The sequence below is a fragment of the Crocuta crocuta genome, unplaced genomic scaffold (assembly GCF_008692635.1).
Source record: "Crocuta crocuta isolate KB4526 unplaced genomic scaffold, BGI_CrCroc_1.0 scaffold30, whole genome shotgun sequence".
Classification (NCBI taxonomy): domain Eukaryota; kingdom Metazoa; phylum Chordata; class Mammalia; order Carnivora; family Hyaenidae; genus Crocuta; species Crocuta crocuta.
The window spans coordinates 4689054-4714765 of record NW_027528345.1 but is presented as its reverse complement, the minus strand read 5'-3'; the positions used below and the strand labels follow the sequence as shown (position 1 = coordinate 4714765).

At 40.3% G+C, this 25712-nt stretch overlaps 2 protein-coding genes across 4 annotated transcripts in view; one reads left to right on the top strand and one right to left on the bottom strand.

Moving 5' to 3' along the window:
• Positions 1–5546: 5546 nt before the first annotated feature.
• LOC144222683 (uncharacterized) lies at positions 5547–7349 on the bottom strand. 3 transcript variants are annotated; one of them, XM_077753229.1, is made up of 3 exons: positions 6448–7349; positions 6236–6354; positions 5706–5769 (listed from the first exon to the last, which is right to left on the bottom strand). In XM_077753229.1, the coding sequence occupies exons 1-2, from the start codon at positions 7068–7070 to the stop codon at positions 6282–6284; spliced, it is 696 nt and encodes a 231-aa protein (XP_077609355.1). In that variant the 5' UTR covers positions 7071–7349; the 3' UTR covers positions 5706–5769; positions 6236–6281. The 3 variants fall into 3 exon arrangements, with proteins under 3 accessions (XP_077609356.1, XP_077609354.1, XP_077609355.1); XM_077753230.1 differs by lacking the exon at positions 6236–6354 and having other exon boundaries at positions 5547–5769; XM_077753228.1 differs by lacking the exon at positions 6236–6354 and having other exon boundaries at positions 5547–5769; positions 6452–7349.
• Positions 7057–25712, top strand: part of ADAMTS20 (ADAM metallopeptidase with thrombospondin type 1 motif 20) — a 164072-nt gene continuing 145416 nt past the window's right edge. The window contains exons 1-3 of the mRNA XM_077753231.1: positions 7057–7159; positions 7682–8043; positions 20061–20223. Coding sequence (XP_077609357.1) covers positions 7069–7159; positions 7682–8043; positions 20061–20223 — 616 coding nt within the window. The 5' untranslated portion in view covers positions 7057–7068. The remainder of the gene's footprint in view (positions 7160–7681; positions 8044–20060; positions 20224–25712) is intronic.

The following is a 25712-nucleotide window of genomic DNA, read 5'->3' as shown; positions in this document are numbered from 1 at the left end:
ATTCCATGGTATAGATAAACCACATCTTCTTGATCCATTCATCTGTTGATGGTTATGTCTTTGTTTTTCACTTTACTCACGATATTTGCATTCCCTTCCATTATTCAACATTTATGTCAGTCTTAGTTCTAGGTTAAAATTATTCAAGTTCAACATAATTCATTTTGCCAACATTTACCCATTCTTGGTTAACTGCATTTTGATCACCAGAAAAATATTCTGAGTTCTTGCGTATTCAAAACTGTTTGTCTATCATATGTATTTAAAGGACAGCTTGGCTGGATACAATCCTTGCCTCACGTTTTCTTTCCTTGAGTATGTCTATTAATAATTTCCTCCACTATCTTCTGATGTTGAATGGTGCAGTGGAGAAATATGAATATAACTCTACTAATTTTATCCCCATAAATAATACTTATTTTGCATGACTGGGGAAAAAACAAAAACAGAAACAAAACAAAAACTTTATTTTAAAGCACAATAGCTTTACTGGGAAATATCTTGATGTTGATCATTCTTGGTCAATAATTTGTACCCGTGTCTTTCCAATACATAGATTCAGGTTTTATTTCAACAGAGGCACTCTTGAATTATAGCTTTAAAATAGCTTCTGTTTATTTGTCTGTTTCTTTTTTCTTCAGAGGCTACTCTAAATATGTGTATGTGTATCTCTAATGCATATCTTTTCTACTTATTTTTTTTCTCCTAAATCCTTCTTCCCTTCTTCCTTCCTTCCTTCCTTCCTTCCTCTCTTTCCTCTCTTTATTTCCATTTCAGTGGTCAGTTTTCTCCATTTTTTCCCATATTCCATCCCCCCTCCCCGCCCCTACACTTTCTATTTTCTTTCCTGCTTTTCTATTTTCTTTTAAGTTTTGTTAAGATGCTTTTCCTCCTCTATGTCTTTTCTGAATTCTGCTAAATCACACTTTATTTCTTCCTGTTGTCTTTCTATGTCTTCTCTGAGTTTCTAAACTTCTGATTTAGATCTGACTTCAAAAGTAATCTCTTCATTTCTTTAATAATCCATAACAACATGTTTGGTCACACTTTTTATATGCTCCATGGCAAGGTTCTTCTGGTGTGTTCTCTTCATCTGTAGGTAGATTCTGATACTCTTTCCCAATTTCTTTCTTAGAGTATACTGAATTTATTGTGTTTAATATCTTTAAAAAAAAACCTTCATCCTTGAATTAACTTTTTTCCCCTGGACCAGCAATTTGTTGGGCTAAGAGGTACAGAGTAGCCTTCCAGTGCTCTCTGCTCCACCCTCACAGAGATGGACTGCTTCCTATACTCTGGCTCCTACTTGTTATTATTTGCACAGCCCACTTCCTCTGTTTCTCTGGACAAGACGTGGACTTGCTCATGGACACAATCTTCAATATTCCACACAAGGACTATAGCTTTTACAAAACAGGGTTGCCACTCATATTCAGAAAGTTAGGTTATTCTCTCCCTGCCACCCTCGCCCCCCACCCCACCCCCGTGTTACTTGACATGTGTCCCTGCTGAGCTTTCTTGCTCCTTTCTGAATATTTTCTTTACTTCCTTCACATGGCTTCCATCTTACTTGTTTATGGTCATTGGTATATGATCAAAGAGTTATCATTCTCTTCTTTGAAAAGAAATTTCCAGGAGGAGATGGTGAACCTTCCCGATATGTGCACCAATATTCACATTTTAAGTTGATTTTCTCACTATACTCAAACAGTATGAAAGAAGTCAGTCTTAAAATTAGTGCATATACATGTGAAAAAAATAGGGAAAGAACCACCCAAAAGAATTAGAAATAACATTGCCCTTGGCTCTTTCAGGGATGGGAGTAGTGCCTGTTCTCACGAATCAGACTGGAAAATCTCTCAGATCATGAGCATTAGGTAAGGTGCATACATTCTATGTAGAATGGTCTTGTTTTAGTATGGCAAAGAATTATGCTTAGACTGACCATTGTTTCATTCTTGTTTAATAAATTTTAAAAGAAAGATCTGAAAAGATCTATTTCCAGGAAACCTAACTGCACCTCAGAACAAAATTCAAGAAGATTTGTAGGAACACAAATATATCCAGTACCCACAAAGGTAAAAATCATCCAGTCTAACATTATCAGGCTTTAAAGAAGTAGGAGAATATGACCAATACTGAGGGGGGAAAATCAATTAATCAAAATTGACCAAGAACTGACCCATATTTTAGAATAGACATCAAAAGAATGATTATAACTGCATTCTATATGTTCAAAAAGTTAAGTTGAGGCATGTAAGACACGAACAAAGCCCCAAACTAAAGTTTTAGAGGTAAAAATGACAGTTAATACGATTAATTGCAAATTAGACCTTGCAGAAGGAAATATTAGTGAATTTGAAGACAGCCATAAAAATTATCCATTTGAAACACAGAAGGGAAGAGGAGAATTAGAGCTTCAGAGAGTTGTGGGACACTGTGCAGTCTCAGATATGCATGACTGGAGTCCTTGAAGGAGAAGAGAGGGAACAAAAAACTATATTTGACAAAATAACAATCCCAAATTTTACAAATTTGATGAAAATAATAAACTCATAGTGCCCCAAAACTCAATGGACTCCAAGCATAAGAAACATGAAAAAAAAATTACATCAAGGTACATTGTAAATAAATTGAACAAAACTGGTGATAGAGAAGAAAATCTTAAAAGCATCTACAACAGAAAGATGCCTGATGTATGGAGGATAAGGACTGATTTTTTTGTTATAAAAAATGCAAGAAGACAGTTGATCAGCAGCTTTCAAGAAATAAAAGGGTTGGGGAGGGAACCCTACCAACCTAGAATTCTATATCTGGGAAAAAATAGGCTTCAAAAATAAACTTGAGGAAAAAAAACTCATGACAAGTAGAGCATGTGCTACCAGAAATGTTAAAAGAAAGCCTTTCAGGCAGAACAAAAATGATACCAGATGAAAGAGCTGTTTCAATAAAAATGGCATGAATGCAAAGTGGGATTTGTAACATATGCAAAAGTTGAATATATGATGGCAGCAAAAGCACAAAGGTTGGGAGGGATGAAATTGAATTTGCATACTATACTTGAAGCTAGTCAGAGATAAAATAAAGATGTAGGCTATAAATCCAAGGGTAACCGCTTAAATAAGGAAAGAGTTATAGCTAACACAGATTGAATAGGATGATAGTTAATCCGTTTAGTTAATCCAAAAGAAGGCAGGAGAAAAAGGAATAGGATAAATAGAAAACAAGATGATAGACTTGAATATAAATATATTATTATTATATTAAATTTAAATGGTATAAATATCCTAATTAAAAGCAAATGGTAAGATTGGCTGGTAATTTGTCTGTTCTTCTAGGTTATATAAATTTTAATATTAGTATTTATTTATACAATGAATATTTACTTTTTCTCTACTCCAGGAGGACACAACATATGTTTGCTGGAGTTACTGCCTCAAAGAGACTGTTGATAGTCCCTCTTCACATGACCCTTACAATCTGAACAGAGTGTAATAATCGCTTGAGCAGAGGAGCTCGATTCTCTGCACACTTGGAAATAACAGTGCTTTAAACATTAACACAATGACCATAGCTTGTACTTTTTAATTAGAATGATGGATAATTTCCCACAACTGCTACAATATAATGTTTCTACTTAGAACTGGCCATTTGTAATTAAGAATAGAGCAGCATCTATGGGATCTCCTGGCAAACCCACTTATTTGCATTTATTATTTTCCAATTTTATCCCCCTATTAGGTCAGTGGTTCTCAACTGAGGCCAGTTTTGCTCCCAGGGGACATTTGACAATGTCTGGAAATATTTTGGGTTGTCACAACAGGGGTGGGGTACTATTGTCACTGAGTGAGTAGAGGCCAGGGATTCTGGCTCTATATCAAACAGGGCTGCTCCCCTCCTGCTATAACAAAGACTCACCTAGCCCCCAAACTCAATACAGCCTAAGTTCGGAAACCTTGAACTTTCGTAACCATTTCATCCTAGTTTGCCCAGGACTTCCCAAGTTTTAGCACTGACAGTCTTGCATCTCAGGAACCTCCCCAGTCTCAGGGACATAGTAAAGATTGATCACCCTACTTCCTACCCACTAATACTAGAAAAGCAGTCTCTATTCAAACAGTTGTTCCTTTTGGTATGAACATCAGTCTCATATTATATTGTAATAAAAATCATAATCCACATGAACATGCATTGAGCACATTTTGTCCAATGCAATTGGCTTATAGAGTTCAGGTAAATTGTTGAACTCTAAACAGCTGGTTATGGTAGAATTAGAATGATAAAAACAAAGTCTATCTTGAGTATAGGGAGCCTATTTCTGCTTTGAAATATTGAAAATATTTTCTCTACACTGTGCCAACCTCATAACATAGCTGATATTTATAATGATGATTGTCAAAACTATGAATCAAACACAATTACATGTAATATAAGTATGGCTTTCATTTTCTGAGTTGTTGCTGGTTACAACTATACTACATCAGATCTGAGCTGATATAAAGAGTACAATTTTCTTATAAAAAGTATGGAATTTGAAACCAAAGATATTTGAGTCTAAGTTGATATGTGATCCAGGTAAGTTCTGAGTTCCATGGGGAGAATGTGTAAATTAAATGAGGTAATTTTTCCAGAGTCTCTTGTATAGTGCCTGTATGTCAAAGCAATTCCCTAAGTGGTAGCTATAATTACCAATGTGAGGAAATAGTTTGAAATGGCAGAGATTAGTTTACTCATGGCATTTTCATTGGCAGAGACAAAGGAAGAGAGACAATGTGAATATCGTAACAGTTAAGCCTAATATAATGAAAAGGCATGAAGCCAGAAAGGATTTAAGGAAACTCAGCTTAGTTACATCAATACTGTATGGAAATGTAACATTTATCTTCTGTAAGATGTGGGAAATAATGCTCTTTACTGAATATGGTAAAGATTATAACAACATAGAATACACATCCCAAACAACTTCCCATTTCTTTAATAAAAAATAGTTCTATTCTTAAAATAGCATTTCCAAAACATTAGAACAGGCTGAAAATCACGAACTCCATTGAGAAAACTACTTTGAGTGACAAACATTTGGTAATGGAAATGAAATATTAATTTTGCCTTCATTAAGCAGATAGCCAACGAAACAGGTGAAGTTCTATTTTCTGTTATTTTTATGAGGGAAGGCATGGCTCCTGATGTAAAGATACATTTAGAACGGCAATGTAATTAAAATGACTCTAAATTACAATGTACTGAAGGTAACTGCTAAATAGACAGGTGTGAGTAAAATCTGTTTTGTTTAGAGTAACAATATGCTTAACTTAAGGAGAAAAGAATGAGATGTCTGTAACTCTGTGACGAATGAAAAGACACTTGGGAGGAAGGGGTACAAAAAAAGGGGATTGATTGTGGAAGAATTACCATCACCCAGCTCGATCTTTTCCTTGGTACAAGTAAAATTAAGCTCTCCTTCCTCAAACAAGATTGGTTCACGTTAGTGGTCAACAACAGATGGACCAAGTGTATGATATAAAAGTAAGGAGGCATGCCATCAAAGGTCAATTCAAAGTCAACAGAATTTTTATTGTTGAGAGCTCAGAGGAGGAAGGAAGGCCAGGAACTAAACGGAGAGGACATTCCTTTGTGTTTGGGAAGATGAACCCATATACGCCTTCACTTTTTCTCCTCCATTCTTTCTCCCCCTTGGTTGGATTTCAAGACAATCTGACGACTTCTTCCTCTTTTTTTGCATACTGGTTACAACGAGAAGCAATATAGAACCTGTAAATCAAACAGGTGGATTTGAGAAATGAGAGAGTAGTTCTGAAATGACAATTGCTTTCTGCTGCTACTAAGGGTTATAGACTTTAACAGACACCAGGTGACGCAACTGGATCCGGTGCTACAGTAATGGTTGAGGAAGATATGTAAGGATATATGGGGTCATGTGGCTATCATAAAAGGAAGGCATATTAACACTGTGAAACTACCAGCAGAAAGTCTCATAAAATGACAGGCAGCTACAATAGCAGGGGCAGATGCAAGTTTTGTGGAGCTTGATGTTTCTATAACGTGAGGGGTCCTTTATACAAACTCAATTACAGAAACGAATATTAAAAGGAAGAAATCATAACTTCTGGAACTGTGGAGACTGAGAAGTTCATTTCGGATTTCTTTAGACAACTCCCAGAAATTCACACCCAGAAGTACTTGCTGATTGCAACCCCGCCTTCTCCTTTGCACCTACAAGGCTCTTAAATTCCCAGACCACACAGGGGCCCTTGCCATGGTCATTAAGCTTCATTGGAGGAACCCCTCGCCTTCAGGAACTTCCCGCTGTAGCTTACTTTGTCTTGCTTGAGAAGCCTAAAATTACCGAGAAACGTAAATAACAGAAACTGTTATTTATTCCAACTGATGCTTTTCATTCCATGGTCAGAACTAAAAAACCTCACACACCTACCACCGATCTGGACCCCGGCCGCACAGCTTGCGTGGGTGTTGGGCGTTACGGGTCTCGGGATGAAGTCTAGCGGGCCCTCGGGTCCACACCACGTAGCTCGCCCCGCGCTGGAGCCCCGGGGCACCGCACTCCGGCTGCGGCTGGGAGTTGGGGGCGGGCTGCACGCGGGAGGCTGAGCACGGGCCGCGCCTCCTGCTGATTGGCCCCGCGCTGCCCCTGGAGGCGGGCTCTCCCCCGCGGTCGCCCGGCCTGGGGTGGCTATATTGGCACCATTCCTGCTAGGTTGGGTCGCTTCCTCGCGTGGATCTGGACCTCGGGAGAAGGCGTCTGGGGGCAGCGCGGGCGCAGGAAGCGGAGCGAGGCTGCCGAGAGCGAGCCGGGAGCTGTGGGGCTGCAGTGCGATGAAGCAGCGGCTCAGGGAGCGGAGGCTGGCGCTGTGGCGAGACGGTCCGGCCCGGGGCCGGGACTGCTGCTCCGGAGGCTGCTGAAGGCGCCGCGGCGGCCGGCGCAGAGCGCGGCGGGCGAGCGGGAGGAGAGGTTGCGGAGCGCGGGGAAGCCGGGTTGGGCGGCCGGCGGCTCGGGTTGGCCTCCCCGGTTGGGATCCCCTGGGTGGAACCATGCGGGTGGCCAAGTGGCTGACGGGGCTGCTCTATCAGCTCTCGCTGTTCATCACCAGATCTTGGGAAATTCACTTCCACCCCAGGCAAGGTAAGGTCACCGCGGGACGCCTGCAGCAGCGAGGTGGGGGCGAGGGGAGTGCGGGTGGCTCAGCCCCGCTGTGAGGATCCGGGTCGTGCAAGGGGCTCGCGGGACTCCCGGATCAGCCAGCCCCAAGCATCCCCAGAGGCTGCGGCTGCCCCGGGTTTCGAGGAATTGTGCGTGCCAGGGACCGGTGTCCCTCCCGGGACCACGCGGTGGGGGCTCTTGCGGGCAGAGAGGCGCGCGCGCCCGGAGGGCACCAGTGGGCGGTTGAGAAGCCAAGCGGGCTGGGAGAAGGGGGTGAGTTGTTCAGGCCCGGGAGTGTCAGGGTCTTTGCTTGGGAGGGCTGGAGAGAGTCGGGGGTGTGGGAAAGCGGAGCACGTGTGTGTTCGTGTGTGCGCGCGTGCTCGTCAGGATGTGTGCATTGGTCGTGCCCCCGGGTGTATCTGAACTTGGGACGTACGGTTGAAGTTTGGGGGTGGGACGTTGGAAACGCCCGGGGGCTCAGGGGCCATATTTCTGTGGTTGTAGAAGCCCTGGTAAGGACACTGGCCTCCTACGAAGTGGTGACCCCCGCGCGGGTCAATGAGTTTGGCGAAGTGTTCCCTCAGAGCCACCACTTCAGCCGGAGGAAGCGGAGCTCGGAGGCACCAGAGCCCACGCCACTTAGGACCCACTACCGAATCAGCGCCTACGGGCAGCTCTTCCAGCTGAACCTGAGCGCGGACGCGGCCTTCCTGGCCGCCGGCTACACCGAGGTGCACCTGGGAGCCCCCGCGCGCGGGCCAGAGGAACGCAGCGTGGTGTCCCCAGATCTCCGCCACTGCTTCTATCGAGGCCAGGTCAATGCTCGGGCGGATCACATGGCCGTCTTCAGCCTCTGTGGAGGCCTGGTAAGTGCCCTCTGGCCCCTTGGTATTTTTCTTGGGACTTAGTTAAGGGCTATGTTAGGCTCATCATGGGGTTTTTCCGAGTTGATGGTGACCTGAGAGGTCAGAGAGGGTTATCTGAGGGATGAACACCTAGATGAACCCAAACTGAGGCCGCCCCTTCCTCCGATGGGGAGACGGGTTTGGAAGATCTGTGGTCTCGATCTCGTGAGCAAAACTAACCCTTTCTGCAAAGGTGGGAGACTCCTGAAACCAGATCCTAAGCTAGTGAGTCAGGGAGTGGCCTTATGAGGCCTGAGCCACATGTGAAATGTCCTTTCCAAAAGGGCAGGTGATTTCTCTCAGACACCCCAAATCCGGACCACTTATTGAAGCCAACTCCCCTGAACTTAAATCTCCTTGAATTTAGAAAGAAATGAAAATGAATATATGTAAGACGAGGAGGTCTCAGAAGAAAAGTTTGCTTTTTTCGATATTTTGGGGATGGCCATAGAGACTTAATTGGCCCGCGTTTAAATTCTACTGCATTTGACAGGCTATCTACGAAGACCTGGTGCCAGTAAATGAGGAATGATTATTAGAGTGACAGGAGTAAAAGATTCTTGTGTAAAGGAAAACACTTTATTGTGGAGAGAGGAAATAAAGAGTGGGTTCTTTGTGTTTTGTTCCTCTCCCTTGAAGGCAGAGGTGACTCTAAGCAATCCCCCACCCCCAGCCATGAACTTCTTCAGCAATGTGGGGAAACCCAGGACCTTTTCTCAGCATAACTTTAAATGTGTAAAATGTTCATTGGCTTCCTTTTTAAATACTAACGGTAATCAAAATGTTACAAACACAACTTGTTTCATACTGTACACTTCATCAACACACTAAATACTTCATCAACCCAGCCATCTTCTTGGGGAGGGGTCTATTAACTAGTGGTAGTAGGTGTAAACCTGATAGCTTACATAACTGATGCAAGGGTATCCTTCTACTGGTAACAAAGTCACAATGTCTGTTCTACCTATGATCAAAATGAAAGCCGGTGTTAAATATCAGCGGTTAGTGAAAATAACGTCTACCACTTTCCCATTCCAAGTTTTTGAAACCCCAGGTTTCAATAGTTAATACTGTTAAAACAAACATGTCACTAACTCTTCTAGTAAAAGACAAGTTCAAGAATAGATCTCTAGGAATTTGGTTACCAGATTCTAGCATTCAAATGTAATGCTTCCTCTCAGGTTAATTGATGTAAGACATTTTCCTGCGTGTGAGTATTGGTCATTACTAAGTAAATCTTGGAAGGTCTCCTTTTTTTTTTTTTTCCATGCTACTTCGAGCTATATTTACATGGAATGTCTTGAACAATTTCCTTTTCTGCTGTATATAAACGTAATAGAAAGCTTGCAACATCAGAATGGCAGAAACATGCTAATATTTACACAGCCACCTATATATCAAAGGAAAGAAAAATATTCCTAGAACCTTTCAGAATGTGTAACTGGTCTGGAAAATTCTAGATTTACTACCACAATTTGTCATGGTTAATGTTTTCTTGATTTAGTATTTCATGGCATGGAAAAACATTCCAGATGGGAAGCATTATTAGGAGTGATGTTTCTGCTCCTGTTGATTCATAATGCTGGTGTAGTTCAAATTATTCAGTTTCCCCTTTTTGAAATCAAGGAACAGTTGGAACTGTTTTTAGGTCTTGACTAAAGGCGAGTTCTCCTCGCCTGTTACTATGCCAATTTGGATATTGTCTAAGTTCTGACTTAAGTATATATACTTTGCTTTTGAAAGATTTATTGACCTTCTCAAACTTTAACTTTTTAAAAACTTTATACATAATGTAAGTGTTAATTTTGTAAGGCTGCATTGAGGACATCAGTCACGGTAGGAAGAAGACTTCCAGTAATACAGCAAATACCAGCTAAGAATCTTTTAGTAAGTGATCATGACCAAGTAAAAGTCCAAATTCCTAATAAGAGGAGTGGCATTTGTTTGATCTTTTTTTTTTTTTTAATATTTCCACTAGAGCCACTATTAGCTATATACTTATGACTGTATATCTTTCTACCCTGACTCAATCATTAACTTCCTTTAGAGTAATGGTGTCCTCAACTAGCTGAACTCCTGGTAGGTTCTACAGTCTATTTGTCACTATATCCAATTCTTTGTGGTCTCAGATTCGTCTTTAGACCTGGATAAAATTGTGACACCCACAACCTGGACCAGTTGAATTGTTTGCAGATCAACCTTGAAACAATGCCTGTGAAGTTATTAATACTAATCTTCTGGCCCTGTTCCTTCCTGCTTCCTGACTGGTCTTTGACTTTGTTATGTGATTGTGATCTAGCTTTGACCTGACAGTCCATTACCCACTGAGGCTGAAGTTTACTGAAGGATTGTTAGATTCAATCTTAAAACTTAGCGAAGTTCTTCTACTTTCTTCTGTGGCTTTAAGTTGACATTTATTTATAAATGAATGTTGTACCTAAATACTTTCCTTGAATATCTTGAAAGGAGTATCTGGTTTCCTCACTTTATTACTAATGTGTATTGTTTCCTACATTGCTAGATTCAAAGATACATGGACTATTGACAGAAACTGACCCCACACAGGGCCTTAAAGTGTTTATTCTGAGATCATTGTTTGGGAGGAAGGTGGAGAGATGGCCCTTTAGTTCCTCTGATGTCCTTTGCAACTAAGTTGTTTTGCCTGTTGTACCACCACCTTAATTCTAGACCTGAGGACTTGTGGCCGCCTCTGCTCAGTTGAGGCTCCTGGGCTCTCCCTGCTGCTACGTGTCCCTGTGGGCTGTGGCCCTTGTTCCATGTCTAGTGGCTGCATTGTGTGGCCCACTCACTCTGCTTCTGCTGTTGTATCTGCCCCATGCAAGGTGGTCTGATGCTGCTGCTGCTGGTAACCTTCCAGACTCCTCTAAGGGTCTGAAATCCTCCATGGCATTTGAAAGTCAAGGGAGACTTAATTCTTCCCTTTGCCAAATTCTGTCACACCTTTAACTTTGTGGAAGGTGTGTGGAGGAGGGGGGGGATCCCTTTTAGAGGGTTTCTTCCCTGAATCCCACTTTCCTGCTGAAACACTTCTTTCAACGGCCCCCTTAAACTAACATGCCTTTGTCTCTTAGGATCTTCATCATCAGTGGAGAAGTTGGCACATGTATATTTTTCCATGTGTTTTTTTGCCTCTAGTTACCCTTTTTTTCTTGGAATCCACGAAGTTCCCCTTTGACATCTTATTTAGTTAAATAAGATGGTTCATTTTCCATCTTCCTACTTGTGGTAGCATTTACCCTTTCTATGGTGACTAATGAGGATGGAGATGAAAACTAAAATATCTCTGTATATGCAGCTACTTAAAAAAAAGACACTTCAACATGAATTCCATTTAGTGGACTGCTAGTGTTGAATTAACCCTGAACAGGAGAACTTTAATTTCTATATGGTTAACTTTCTTCCATTCTTCAGAAGTCTTGGTATTTATATCTTTCACTAAATCCCTGAGCCATGGCTAGTACTTGGTGGGTTGGTTTGTCTGTTTTTTTGAGGGGGAGGATGCGAGCAAGAGGGGGCAGAAAGAGGATCCCAACCAGGATACGAGTTCAGCAAAGAGCTCGACTCTGGGCTCTATCATCCCATGACTCTGGGGAAAATGACCTGAGCCAAAATCGAGAGGCAGATGCTCAACTAACTGAGCCACCCAGGCCCTCCTTAGTTTTAAGTGTTTGGGGCCCGAGAATCAGGAGGGGCATAGGGTCTGCTAGAAGTCTTTTTCATGTGTATATCACTTGTACTTTTTGGTTTAATTTCTCATTAGTATAACACCTTCAAACATATATAAACAAATGTATTCATTTTTTGAAGTCTACAGTAGATCCAAAAATGGAACAGGATCATAAGACTACCAGTAAGTAACATAATGGCTAATCAAACTTATTTAGCCCGTTGATGAACTGTCACAGAATGTATGGTTGTCGAGCCTTAATTACCCTTATTTTCAGCTCTAAGCTCGGCTTTATGGTCCTTTTCTCTATCTCCTAATGTTAAGGCTCTTGCCAAAGCAGAGGTCCGTATTTACTAAGCTGAATTTTTGGTGTATACTTTTCAGGATGGCACATATTAGTTACAGAGACTTTTCCCAACAGCTCCTGGGACGACTAGTCCTGTCCTATGACCCAGTGGGTTCCCTTCTTCCCAAGGGCCTTAGGGACTAACCCGACTGCCTAGACTATTAACTTCACTATTTCTTGGTGGGATTTGAAGCAATGCAGTCTTCTTGGTTGAAAGAAACTGTTTCCAGATGTCCTAAAACCAGACCCTGCATCTGGCTTCCACAGTGGTGTTCTACAGTAAGTTGTACTGGCGCTGTGTACTTACTTGAAGTTTCTCATAACCATTCTGCAGCGTGTCAGGCATGAATGCCCTGATCATTGATTGGCTTTAGTGGTTGCTTGTTCAGTTTCTATGTGGTTATTTCCTATCTGGGTCTTCACTTGTTTTTGTGTATTCTAGGAAAATTGTCTAATGTCTATTGGCCCACCACAAACCTTGCTCGGATCCTTACATATACCATTCTGGATTCATATATATATGGAATAACTCAATAATTGAATAATCTGGAATAATTCAAAATTCCAAATAAGAATTTAGAATGTATATACATATACACACATATATTTGGAATAACTCCTAAGGACCTCTTAGTTAATCAAATACTCCATTACGTATTCTATCAGGGAGAATTTCTTCTGTCTCTTATGTTAACATTCCAGTGTTTGTTTTGGTTCTCTGAGAAGTGAGTGACAAGATGGGATTGTGTGTCTAAGCATTTTTATATAGGGCAAGTGCCTGTGTTAGAGGAAATGAGAGAGTGGTGAACTCTGAAACAGAGGGAGGATGAGAAGGTTGGGTAAAAGCATCCAAGGCTTCTGGGGAGTCTAAGCAAGGTTCAGTGAAGCTTGCCCCAAGATGAATTGGGCTGGGAGAGGAGTCCCATGTCTTTTAAGGAGGAGCATGCTCTCAGTATCCTTTGCCACACTCACTGAATGGGAGTAGCACTTGAGAGATGGCTGGGGTGTGAAGAAGGATGGATTTCAAAACCCAATGGCTGGGGTCCTTGGTCAGTTATGCTCAGCATGGTCAGGGTCACCATAGACTGCCACCAGGCATGCAAACCCTTAGCCAAGGTCTGTTTGCTGTTGAGAAGAGTGCAGGAAGCGTGCTGTGTGAACTTAGAGGAAGGAGTAAGAGTAAGAACATGGAGACCTGTGCTCGAAAAGTCCTCTACTGGACTTTGAGAGGGATTAATTCTATGTGGCTCTGGAAATCCAAGAGCAGCTTATGGCTCTGTGCAGCTGGAATGGAGGATGGATTGGGCGATGAGGCTAAGGCAGACATCGCATTAAAGCGTGGACTTGTGAGAGTTTGAGGCTTGAGCTGTGGTGGTGGGTGGATTTGATGTGTTAAGAGGGGCCTCTCCTTTTGCAACACTGTGCAGGGTACCAGAGAGGGCAGTGAGTCACTGAAAGGATTACTCTTGTAGTTATGGGAGGGGAAAAAAGTCACTTGATGTGGTTGTCCTGAGTGGCTGCACCAGTTTGCATTTCTGCCAACAGTGCAAGAGTCATCCCATTTCTCCAGATTCTTGCCAACATCTGTATTTTCCTGAGTTGTTAATTTTTGCTACTTTGGTGTGATGTGGTATCTGAATGTAGTTTTGATTAGTATTTCCCCAATGAGCATCTTTTCATGTGTCTGTTAGCCATTTGGATGTCTATGGAAAAATGTTTATTCATGTCTTCTGCCCATTTCTTCACTGGGTTATTTGTTTGGATGTTGAGTTTGGTAAGTTCTTTATAAATTTTGAATACTAACCCTTTGGTATGTCATTTGCAAATATCTTCTCCCATTCCGTTGGTGGCCTTTTAGTTTTATGGATTGATTTCCTTTGCCGTGCAGCTTTATCTTGATGAGATAACTGGGAGCATTTTTGCCTCTTGTGATCCTTGGTAATGTTTGGAGACCATTTTTGCTGTTAGAATTGGGAGGTGGGGTATGGGGGAAGCTATTAGCATTTAGTGGCCAGAGGACCGTGAAATTGCAAAACTTCCCCCAGTGCATATAACAACCCCCTTCACTAATGGCTATCAAATGTCATTGAAGTTGAACAGCCTTATAAGCTAGCCTGTTAGCCTAGAAGACCAAAATGATTTTGATGACTCCTACTTAAATGACTGCATGATCCTGTGACCATTAACCAAGGAAGCTAATGACAGAATAGGTGGCAAGGAAGAGATAATTATTCTAGAAACAGGTGTTTGGTTCTAGAATAGGTTTATAGTATAAGAGTTGAACTTAAATTTACTCTTGGTCTAGAATGCTCTTTCTCTTAAACTCTTCATCCTTCAGATCAGTTTTAAGCCTTTCCCTGATTTTTTTCTAGACCAAGCTGACCAGGTCTGCCTTTGCTCCACTACTGGACGACTCCTTATGAATCATACAGTGAATTGTAGCTGTTGATCTTCTCTGTAGATTTTAAGTTCAGGGATGATGATGGTAGCACCCAATGGAGAACATAGAAATGCTCGATACATATACAGATGAAAGAGCTAAAGCAGCTTTTAATATGTACAAAATAATTACATTACTTCTTTACATCAGTCATAAATGCAGGAAAATTTTTAGCAGCTTGAGTTGAAGTATTTGAACATACTTGAAAAAATAGTGCATAGGTTAAAAGATAAGTCAGTTGTGTTTTCATATGGGGTTATATTGCATCCTTGTTATAGAAGGCTTTATTCCTGTTTTGCTTGTACTTCTTGTTTTTCACAAAATACACTTAAGCTATCCAAGGAGGTATTTATTACATACTATCCACTGTTAGATACTGGTGGTACAGTAATGTTTGTACAAGAGTATTAAACTTACTCCAATATTCATGAGCTACATAAATGCTTTATTACCACAGTAATAATGAGAAGAAGGCATACTGGCTCTTGACTGCCTTAGTCCCAAAGTGATACCCTACTGTTGACATTCTGCTGATGCCTCACTCGACCTAGATGGAAAGGGCTGGGAAATGAGGGACCATGAGAGGACCAGGGAGAGGAGTGAATGTATGTTAGTCATCACTAGCAGTCTTGACCACAGGCTGCCCTTCTGTTGGCCAAATATCCACTTGTTTTGTTCTTCCTGCATAGCAAGCCTACCCCTCTCGTCTATAAGTAGACCACCTTGTAGGGACACTGTCTTCATCCCCAACCCAATATACAGCAACCCTAATCTTAAACTTCCTACGGAAAAAAGAGGAATCTGATTTATATCCATTTTGGACATCTTCTGAGAAGGGATTGTGGAGACCTCTACCTTGGCAGGAGAGTCCTTGATCACCTTCTTGGATTCCTCTTTCTGGGCAGTCCAGCCACCAAGGACCCTGATTCTGCTCTCTGGGCGAGTCTTGCCCATCCCTTCATGGCCACATCTAAGATTCTGGGAGGATGCTGTTTGAGGGTGGGGGTGGGGGTTGGAGCCGGTTTTAGGAATGCTAAGGTAACCGAGGGGCTATGGTTTATGTTACAACTAAAGCAGCTGGAGCTTTTTGAGTCCAGGCTTGTGGTTTCTTTGACAGTTTGATACATAAAAACAAACAAAAACCTAAAAAAAACAAAGAAAAACTTTGCTGACTTCCGATGGCAGATTGAATTTTGGTAATTATTTCATGTTAATTTTCTATGACCATTGTCAAAGGCATTCATGTTAAATCTCTGAATGCCAAAGCCTAAGGAAAAGCAAAATATTCTTACCTTACTGATAATAGAAGTTGAACTGTACTAAGGTAGAACAAAACTATAATACATTATAAACTTGAGGGGAAAAAACACAATGGGAGACATCAATGAAAAAACTGATATATTTGTCTAAAAAATTGAAAAGTACATGTTAGACTAGAAAAAACATGCTATATGACAGATGGTCTGGCAGGTATATGGCATGTGTCCTAGATGTTAATATATTTTGAAGTAGCATTGACTTAAAACATTTCAATAATTAATCATGAAGATATTTCCATTATACACCTAAAAAACAGTTTTGAAATATCTCTTATAAGTTCCTAATCATAATGACTTTAGCTTTTATGTCTTCAGACACTCCAGTAAGAAGTTAAGAGAGGCCGTCCTGAAAACCACTCTCTAGAGCTCCCAGAATGTTGATTGTTCTCTGCCCTTGTGAGTTTCTAGAATTCCCCAAAACCCTCCATTCCCACAAGAAGGAAATACTACAGAATTTATTGCTTGTTGTTGTTGTTGCTGGGACACTACTTGCACCAGAGTCATTTGGCTATATAAAGCTTGGGTGGTTGAGTCTGGAGTCATTTTCTTTATCCTCAGGGGCAAAGATTGGGGAGTGTGGCCTCCTTTCAGAGGAAGTATAGGCATTGCATTTTCTCTTTATTGCCTCCTTCCACTTTTATACTGGAGATCTGGAGTTGTTCTGTGGAATGGGGAATAATGAATACTGCTAGAGAAAGACTCCTCTTGAAAGTCTTGGAATTTTCTGCTTTAGACAACTGGAGTCAACTATATTATATTTTCTTCATATTCAAAGTGTACGTATGTATGATGCTATTTCCTAGGCATGATCAGTTGTGTTAGGAGGAACTGTACGGGAGAAAAACCTTCTGCATCCAATAGAGTAGCTCAAAATAAAAATGAATCTGAGTTCATCTTTATGATTTTTTTTATTACATAACAATTATACTCTGCCTAGGAGAAAAAGGGTGGCTGTAACATCTGTGTTTTTTTATGTTTTTTGAGAGAGAGTGAGCTGGGTCAGGGGCAGAGAGAGAAGGACCAAGGATCCCACACAGTCTCTGTGCTGACAGCAGAGAGCCCTATGTGGGGTTGGAACTTTTGAACCCTGAGATCCTGAGCTAAGCCAAGGTTGGACACTTAACCAACTGAGCTGCCCAGATGCCCCAACATCTGTGTTTTTAGTGGAAGATTTTTTATCCTATTTCAAATCTATTTCAAAACCACCGACTTTTTAACAATATTGCCTTTCTCAAGAAATTAGGTAGATAGAATTATTTCTATTCTACATGTTGTGGAATGGAGAGTCCAATATGAAGTGACTTGCCCAAGTTTCTGTAAGTGCAAACACAGATTGTCTCCTCTAGCTCTTTTATTATAAATAGCATTAAATTGAGTCTCCTAGGCTTTATGAAGAACTACCACCATAAAGACTAAAACATTATCAATGACCCACCTCTAAAATTAAAACCCAATTTTCTTAATCGTTGAGAGCAATTGGTTCCTAAATTCCTATAGGTTCTAAAATTGCCTTAGTCAATTGAATTTATTTTTGAATGTTCTGTACTTGCCAATGCTAATGTGATAACTGTAACTGACTTTGGAAAAGTGTCCAAACAGTTTATATTCTACTGGTTTTTACTCTTTAATGAAATCTGAGTACATTATTGGTTGTGGCTACGGTACACGTGTTTGCCATGTATCTGGAAAAAAGTATGTATAAATGCCACAATACGAAGGGACATTTTGGAAAAACAATTACATATATAAAATACTCTATATAAAAATTTTGACCGATGAGAATAAATTGGAACCAGTTGTATGTATACCCACTTACTGCCTTTCAATACAGCTTGGTAAAAAGATCGTTGCTCAAGTAACTGGGAAACCCTTGCCCAAGCGAAAACTAGTTTTGCTGCTTTTAATAGTCATCAAAAGAAAGTGTTTGGAATTTGATTGGCGTTACTCATGAATCAAATTGTAATGCCCCTCTGCAGACAGGCAGGTTGCTAAAAATATGGCATGATCTAAATAGGATTCCATGAACCACCTGTTTTAAGTCTTCCAATTTCTTACCAGGTTCCTTTCTGAGTTAAAAAGCTTCCTTACAAGCCTTTAGGCAAATTTCTAATACTTTTACTTGAACAGAAAGTCTCCTGCAGTGGAGTGAGTTATAGAAAATGTGATGGAAGTATCCTACTTATAAGTTCCTCACTGTTAAATACAGAGGAGTCACTGTGAGGACAAATGATTGCCTAAGTATTTGGAAACATGAGGGTTTTGTTGGAGAAAAGCCTTTGAGTTAGAAAAGCAAGATTCTTAGCAGGCTACCATGTTCTAGTACAACTTAAAAGGAAGTTCTGATAGAGTCTGGATAGAGCTATTCTCCCTTCTCACATAGCTCTGGATAGAGCTAGTCTCCCTTCTCCCTGTGCAGTTTTATTGAAACCTTATGCTAGGAAAACCCCATTGTCAGATTCTGATCCAAAAAATTTAAAAATTTCCAAGGTAGAGCTTCAGTATAGCATTCCCCAGTAGCTTGGAATTCAAAGTAGTTTTGTAGATGCATTTAGATATGTAATAAGCCACCTCATGTCTATTTGTATCTTTTACCAAGATACTATCACATTTCCCTTCTTCAGCATGCTTTTTTAAAAAGACCGAAAGCTATTTTTCCGTGGGCCCATTCAGGTTTCAAAAATAGGGTCTTTGTTCCTTATAAGCATCGTTGAAGTTTTTCTGGAAATGCACAGGAAGCTGGAATTTTGGAATATATTGAAAGTAAATGATTTGTAGTTATCCCTGGAAAACAGGAACTAGAATTAAACGTGCTCGAGTATAGGCCACTAGAAGAGTATCTAAAAAATAGATGAATTAATATATAACTACATTTTTTTAGACTGGAACAGTAACATACTAGAAATTGATTATCTTTTAAGCCTTTAAAAAAGTATAATCCTAATCTATTATGTTATGTAACTGAGTGCCAAAACATTTTACCAGTTAGCACTGAAAGGAAACAAAACCATGTAAATTTATGACCAGTCCCCAAGCCACTATAACTTAGAGGAAAAAATATAGGGGAGAAAACCAGGTACTTCACCATGTTGCTTACAAAAGTGTTCATTTCTGTGCATATGTATTGAGTATCTGCTACATCTTAAGCAATGTTTTAGATTTTTGGAACTATAAGCATAGTAATGGCTTTATTTTTAAGGAAATGTTGATCTAGTAATAATTATGTGTGAAGAGAAACTAATTACCAAAATTGTTATAATCATTTAAATGGCTTTAAGGGACTATTTAGTTAAAATTGTGATTTAAATGTTTACAGTGAAATTTAAAGCAATAATTTCAGAGTTATTGTCTCTAAATAACATAACTAAGAACTGTAAATAAAGCCTCATTCACCAAGATTGTGCTTCTCCTATCCATGATTTAATAATTGATTTCTGAATTGGCTCTTCACAGGATTTGCTTTTCTAAGTAGAAAACTGCCAAAGCCAAGTTGAAAAAAATTTTTTTTAAATGTTTGTTTTGAGAGCACAAATGTGTGCTTCTGAGCTAGTGGGCAGAGAGAGGGGAAGAGAATCCCAAGAAGGCTCTGCACGGTCAGTACGGAGCTCAATCTTCTGAACCATGATCTGAGCAGAAATCAAGAGTCTGATGCTTAACCAAGTGAGCCACCCACATGTCTTTAAAAATTATGCTTTAAATGCAGACCAATCCATTTTTTATTTTTTTAAAAAATTTATATTAGAGAGAGAAAACACAGAGAGATAGACTGTGCTCGAGCAGGGGAGGGGAAGAGGGACGGAGACAGTCTGAAGCAGGCTCCAGGCTCTGAGCTGTCAGCACAAAGCCCAATATGGGACTGGAACTGATGATCTGTGAGATCATGACCTGAGCCAAAGTTGGATGCTCAACTGAGCTATTGCAGACACCCCAGACCAATATATTTTTTGAGTATTGAGGTGTGATAAACACAAGAGCAGCCTGTCCAGCTGTCTAGTTTGCCTATTAGAAAGCTGTCCAATCTTCATGACCCAATACATAAGGGAACCATGGAAAGGAAATGTTATGTTCAGTGGGTGACAGTGAATGAATGGACTCCTGGATGTCCTGCATCTGTGTGCTCGTTTCAAACCGTGGCACTGTGTGCTTTCCCTGCTTTGTGACGAAGCTAATTATTTTCTTTATTTTCAGATGGGAACATTTAAAGCGCATGATGGTGAATATTTCTTAGAACCTATAATGAAAGCAGATGGGAGCGAACCTGAAGATGATCATAACAAGCCACATCTTATATACAGACAGGAATTAAAAAGCAGCTATTTTCTGCAATCTCACAAGCCTTGTGAAGTTTCAGGTAAACTATGAAGTAAAACTTCTTTTGGTAAAATAAACTACCTAAATACTTGTGTAGGTTAGAATTGACCTATGTCCCTCAAATTTTAAAGTATGTTTTAAACAAATTTTCTTGACCTGTAAGGACCCGTTAGAAATTAGTAGATTGTAGGCAGTTTTGTAAACTAATTTTGATACAAAAAAGTACTCCGTATGAGATTCAATAATCAAACTTTAATCCATTTACTAGTCACACTAGTATGCTTTTATTTAGCAGAGTTTTAGATAAAGAACCGAAGTAATAATAACCCATTGTTCAATTTTCTACGCTTTCAACTTTATAAAAGAAACATCGCATATAGTTTTGACTCTTGCTCAGTATTTTCAGGTTTATGTTGGTGTGTGTAGCAGGAGTTCAGTCTTAATTGCTATGCAGTATTGAGTAGACTATAGTTCCTATATCCAGTTCCTATTGACAAACTTTTGGGTATTTGCAGTTTGTCATTACAAATAATGCTGCTGTGAATTTTCTCATCCCCATCTGCTGTGTTTGAGGTTTTCTTGGGTATATACATAGATCATAGATGCTAGAGAATTCTGTATATTGGTTTATAAAGTGGTTTTCATGAGCTTATGCTTCCAATAATATGAGTGGTATTTTTGTTTTTCCTATAAAATTCAGACTCAAGATTTATAATAGAATCTAGGAAGAGTAGGTATCTATAAAGTATAAATCTGTTAGTAAAATTCGTGTATTACATAGGAGTCCTATTAAGAATTGTCCATGCATGTATGTGAATCTTCATATCCTTGTGTCATTCTCTGAAGCATAGAGAAAGGCACCTGCAGTTATCATCAAAGTGCAACATCTAGACAAAGGAATGGGATTAGAAAGGATTTATCTGAGATTGTAGGTGTCCATAAACTATAGTCCCAACACTGCAATGCCATCTGTTTTGGGATATAATGATATGTAGGCCTTTGAAGGTTTTCTCTGGGAATGCACTTCTTAACCTTTGCTATTATAAGAGTGCCATTTTGGAGTGGTTCTCACTGTGTCTAAGGCCGTGTTTTAAATCTATTGACATAATAGATGCCTTTCTTATGCTTTTAATATGAGCATAAGGGTTTCATTTTTATGGCTTCAAAGAAAACACAAATGGGTACAGCTTCACAATAGAATTCTACAGAAGGCAGATTATGCTTGTTCTGATCTACCATTCAGGAGCAGCTTGTTTAATGAATTGTTTAGCTTCTTAAGAAAACCACCAAGTAGACACTCTGAATGCATAAATGTTTCACATAATGATATGCAGGGTTTTGCATTCACAATCCGTGTTCATTATCAGAAACAGAATGGCACAAGAAAGCCAGAGTCTTTTGTTTAAAATTTTTTTACACTACACATTTATTATAAAAAAAACACAAAAAATAGAAAGCTATGGAATTTAATTTATTAATACAATATCTCCACATTTATCTAAAACATCAAAGATAGTATCCTTTCTTTTCAATTCTTAAATCCCCTCCACTTTTAAGTACGGCTAGTCTATGTATCTTTAATCACAAAGCAATCAATTAATGGCCTAAATAATTAGCTGGTAATCATCATTTTGTTAGACAAAATGGAGACTTGTGAACATAATTAGTAAAATGTTATCAAAGGCTTTTTCTTCCACAATTCACATATTGTTCAGATAGACTTGTAGGATCTTCTATTCCAATGGTGAGCCTTCATTGAGAAGGACTTCAAGTGGGTTGGTCTAAGGATTGAGCACATGGAAGGTTAAGTGGAAGGGGAAGTCATTTTTCCCCCCAACATTTCTGTTGATGGTCTTAATTCATTATGACCCTAAGATGTTGCGATTCATAGTAGTTTCAGTCTTGATGAATTCAGTTGTTCTCAACCTCAGATTTCACAGTGCACCTTGAGGCCATGATTGCCAAACTTAACTATTGTGGATGCCAGGCTCCAGGTAGACCTCAGACATTGTCTAAGTAAAATTGAATAAAGATGGCACAACACATCAAAACCCTGCAAAATGAGCAACCCGCCTCTGCACTCTACCATCCTCCGCCCTAACAAAACTAAAACCTCGGAAGGAGGAGGAGGCTCTGAAAAGGTTGACAGGAATGAAAAATCTTGTAGATTTTAAGTGTAGTTCTGCTATTGCTTATTCCCCCTTTTACCCACGATGAGCAGAACTGGTTCTGATAAGCCCTGTGCTCTCTCTTCCCTTGCTATTCTTCCCTTTCTTCTCAGTGCCATGGAGTTAGGAGCTTAAAACATTTGTTCTATTAAACAGGACTTGATATGAGTAAAAATGTCTTTCATCAATGGGTTTTAGATGATGCCCAACTTGAGAGTTTTGGTGCTTTTCCTAGTTTTTTCTAAATTTATTCTTAGTCTTGGAGTCCCTAATGTATGCCAAGGAATGTACTGCGTAAGACTTGAGTGACTGTCTTCATTCAGGTTCTCAAAGCCCGGTGTGGGGAAAAGAAGACAACAGAAATCACAAAACTGAATCAAGGCTGCTGTGGGCTGGGAGCAGCGTTATGTGCAGCTCGAGGGGCTGAGCAACAACTCCGTGGGTTTTTACCAAGGAAGTGATACGTCAACAACTTAATCTTCATGGTGAAGAATTTGTAGGGATTTTCTAAGCAAAAATAAAAGGGTGGTGATGGAGGCGGCTTGTATTAAAAAAGTACTCAAGATTTGTTTAGATCAAGTATGGTAGGGTGACAGACCTGGAGATGAGTGCCTTTGAAAATTTATTTACAATTCCCAAGGGCAGGGGACATGGCACCCCATGACAGGCCATGTGGGGAAGCATCTGGGTTGGTCAGGAGGCAGGAAGGAGTGTGGGGAAAGCCTGGGCAAAAGGCTTTATTACTGTAGTGGTGGGGAGGTTCTCTGTTAGGCAGGAAGTAAAACAGATAGAGGGGTTTGTAGTTAGAGGGTTTTTAATAATTTCATTGTGACTGTGAAAGCTGGACCGTGCTGGCAGACATAAACAGGGCACGTCTCGCTCCTGGGGTTGAGAGTCAAATCAGGAATTAATCTATAAAAGTTAGAACAGGTCTGTAGACGAGAGGGGGGTAGTATCTGTATGTTCAGAGTCCCGATGCGTGTGGCGGGCAGGGGAAGCAGGGCAAAAGGGCTGTGAAGGTGCGCAGGTGCAGGACCGTGTAGGCTCCGGCGGGCACAGAAGAGACCCTGCTGTTAAAGCAGAGACGACCTACAGCTTCTCAGGTTGTAGCACTCATTTGGCAGCTTTAGTTTTAAAGGTAATTTGGAGGGCACCTGGGCAGCTCAGCCAGTTAAGCATCCGACTCTTCGGTTTGGGCTCAGGTCATGTACTCACAGTTCGTGGGATGGAGTCCCACGTCACTCTGAGCTGACCGTGTGAGAGCCTGCTTGGGACTCTGCCTCTCCCTCTACTGGTTTGTGCCTGTGCACGTGTGTGCTCTCTTAAAATACTAAAAAGAAAGAAGTTTGGATTTGAGAAGAGACTCCAGGCCGGGGACTGAAAGCAGCTATGTTGTTGACAGAGGATTTGAATGCCAAACAAGTGAAGTGCACATAAAACAAGAAATGGAAGAGAATTTCCTTTCAAGCTTTTTCCTTAGCTTTGAGATGGTAAAGATTGTTCTGTGTGNGTTATGTGGAAACTAATTTGACAATAAACTATTTGTAAAAAAAAAAAAAAAATTGTTCTGTGTGTAATCCAGGTGGATGATCCTATGAATGTGTGAGAATTCTTCTAAATACAATTTTATTCATATACACGTTATTTCCCTTTTAAAGACTTAATCAGCATTGGTTTTGAGAAATATGATTATCCTTCGTGTCAGCAGGGCCACAGTTGACTTCGGAAGTTGGGAGTCTGGGAACAGAGTTGTACTTCTGGCTCTGCTACTGACTTGGAGAACTTACCTCTATGCATCTTCACCTAGAGTAGGTAATGAGTGGCTAATGAACTTAATGTTTGTTTCAGTAAAGGTCAAGTTTCCAGACTTTAACTTCAGACCTCACAGCTATAGGGACCAGGAAGTTACAGGAAATGGGTAAAGTGAGGTGTCATTAGGACACTGAGGTGTCCATCGGGCAGTGGAATGGGCATGCTTCTGGAAAAAGGTGCATAGGAAACTTGAGACCAGTATCACCATATCTTTTGTGTTTTATAACTTGAAAATCTAGAATTTTTAGATTGGGCGGTGAGAAACAGTTGTGTTTGGCTGGTTAGCCACCTGCTTACAGAATCTTAAAGATTTCTAAGGTCCCTGACCACAGCCAATATTTTGAACTAATAAACTGTAATAAACTTTTAAAGAAACCACTACTCTCTTCTACCTCCCTCTCCATTTGTACCTCTCCCCACCGAAGAAGCCTTTTTTAAAAAATCTAAACCCAACACCTGCTATAACGAAAACTTAGCAAGTGCTACTTTCTATAAGTCCTATTATCTAAAGAATACCTGTATTTGAATAACGTTATTTGCCCAAACCATTCAAGTCTGTCTTTGCTTTAATTAACCTTTGTGCACTTCAGAATAGCTTCTTCAGTAGTCATTCTTCAGTCTTAGTAATGATAAGTTAAATTTTATCCCCCAAAGAAAGATCATAAATTGTGAAATTTAAGGTTCCGAGATTGTGAATCCTCAACACTGCAGCTGCCTAGATGGATTATGAAAAGCTGTTCTTAAAACTCTGCATGGTTCTCTTCATGATGGTTGGAGGAACTCTAAGCTATGCTCATCCTGAACTTGTACAGACCCTTTCTGTGAGGGGGAAGCCTGGCAGTGCTGTGACTGTTCAATGCATACAGCATTCTTGGCAGACAGGTTTTGCTAGCTGTGTGCTCTGCTTCACAGAATGAATGTAATAATGTACAAACACCAGGATCAATCTGCCATAAATGATGCTTGTTTTGTGCGACGTCTGTGGCAGTGTCCCAGAGCTTTGAAGTTCTCTCTTCTCGAAAATCTTACCTAGTACTTCTTGCTTTTCTCTTTTTGGAGAGAGCAGAAGCATGGGGAAAGAGAATCTTAAGCAGGTTCCATGCTCATTATGGAGCCCCACGTGGGGCTGAATGTTAGGACTGAGATCATAACCTGAGCCAAAATCAAGAGTTTGATGTTTAACCAACTAAGCCACCCAGGTGCCTCTTATCTTGCATTTCTAATGAGGTTAATTTCCACATTCTGTGAATAATGTGAATCAGGTAAATAAGGAAGGGAACCAATATGCTAGGAACCAGAGTGTGTGTTTATCCAGTCAGGTGCATTTTGAAAACAGAACATGGAAAGTAACTTTTATCCCTTAGGTTTCATGTATGGTAACAGCAGTTCTTACTAGGAAAACTACCTGTCTACTCTTAATTCTTAAGTTTTTCTAGGGGCATCTGGGTGGCAGTTGAGCATCTGACTTAAGCTCAGGTGATCTCATGGTTCATTAGTTCATAAGTTTGAGTGCTGACAGTGGAGAGCCCACTTCAGATCTTCTGTCTCT

What these genes read in the sequence shown, in the direction of transcription:
- LOC144222683 (XM_077753228.1), bottom strand. Translation starts at nt 7,070, where the DNA reads ATGGTTCCACCCAGGGGATCCCAACCGGGGAGGCCAACCCGAGCCGCC. An exon ending in GGCCGGGGTCCAGATCGGTG is followed by an intron (nt 5,770 to 6,451) that starts GTAGGTGTGTGA and finishes TTTGATTTACAG; the next exon opens with GTTCTATATTGCTTCTCGTT.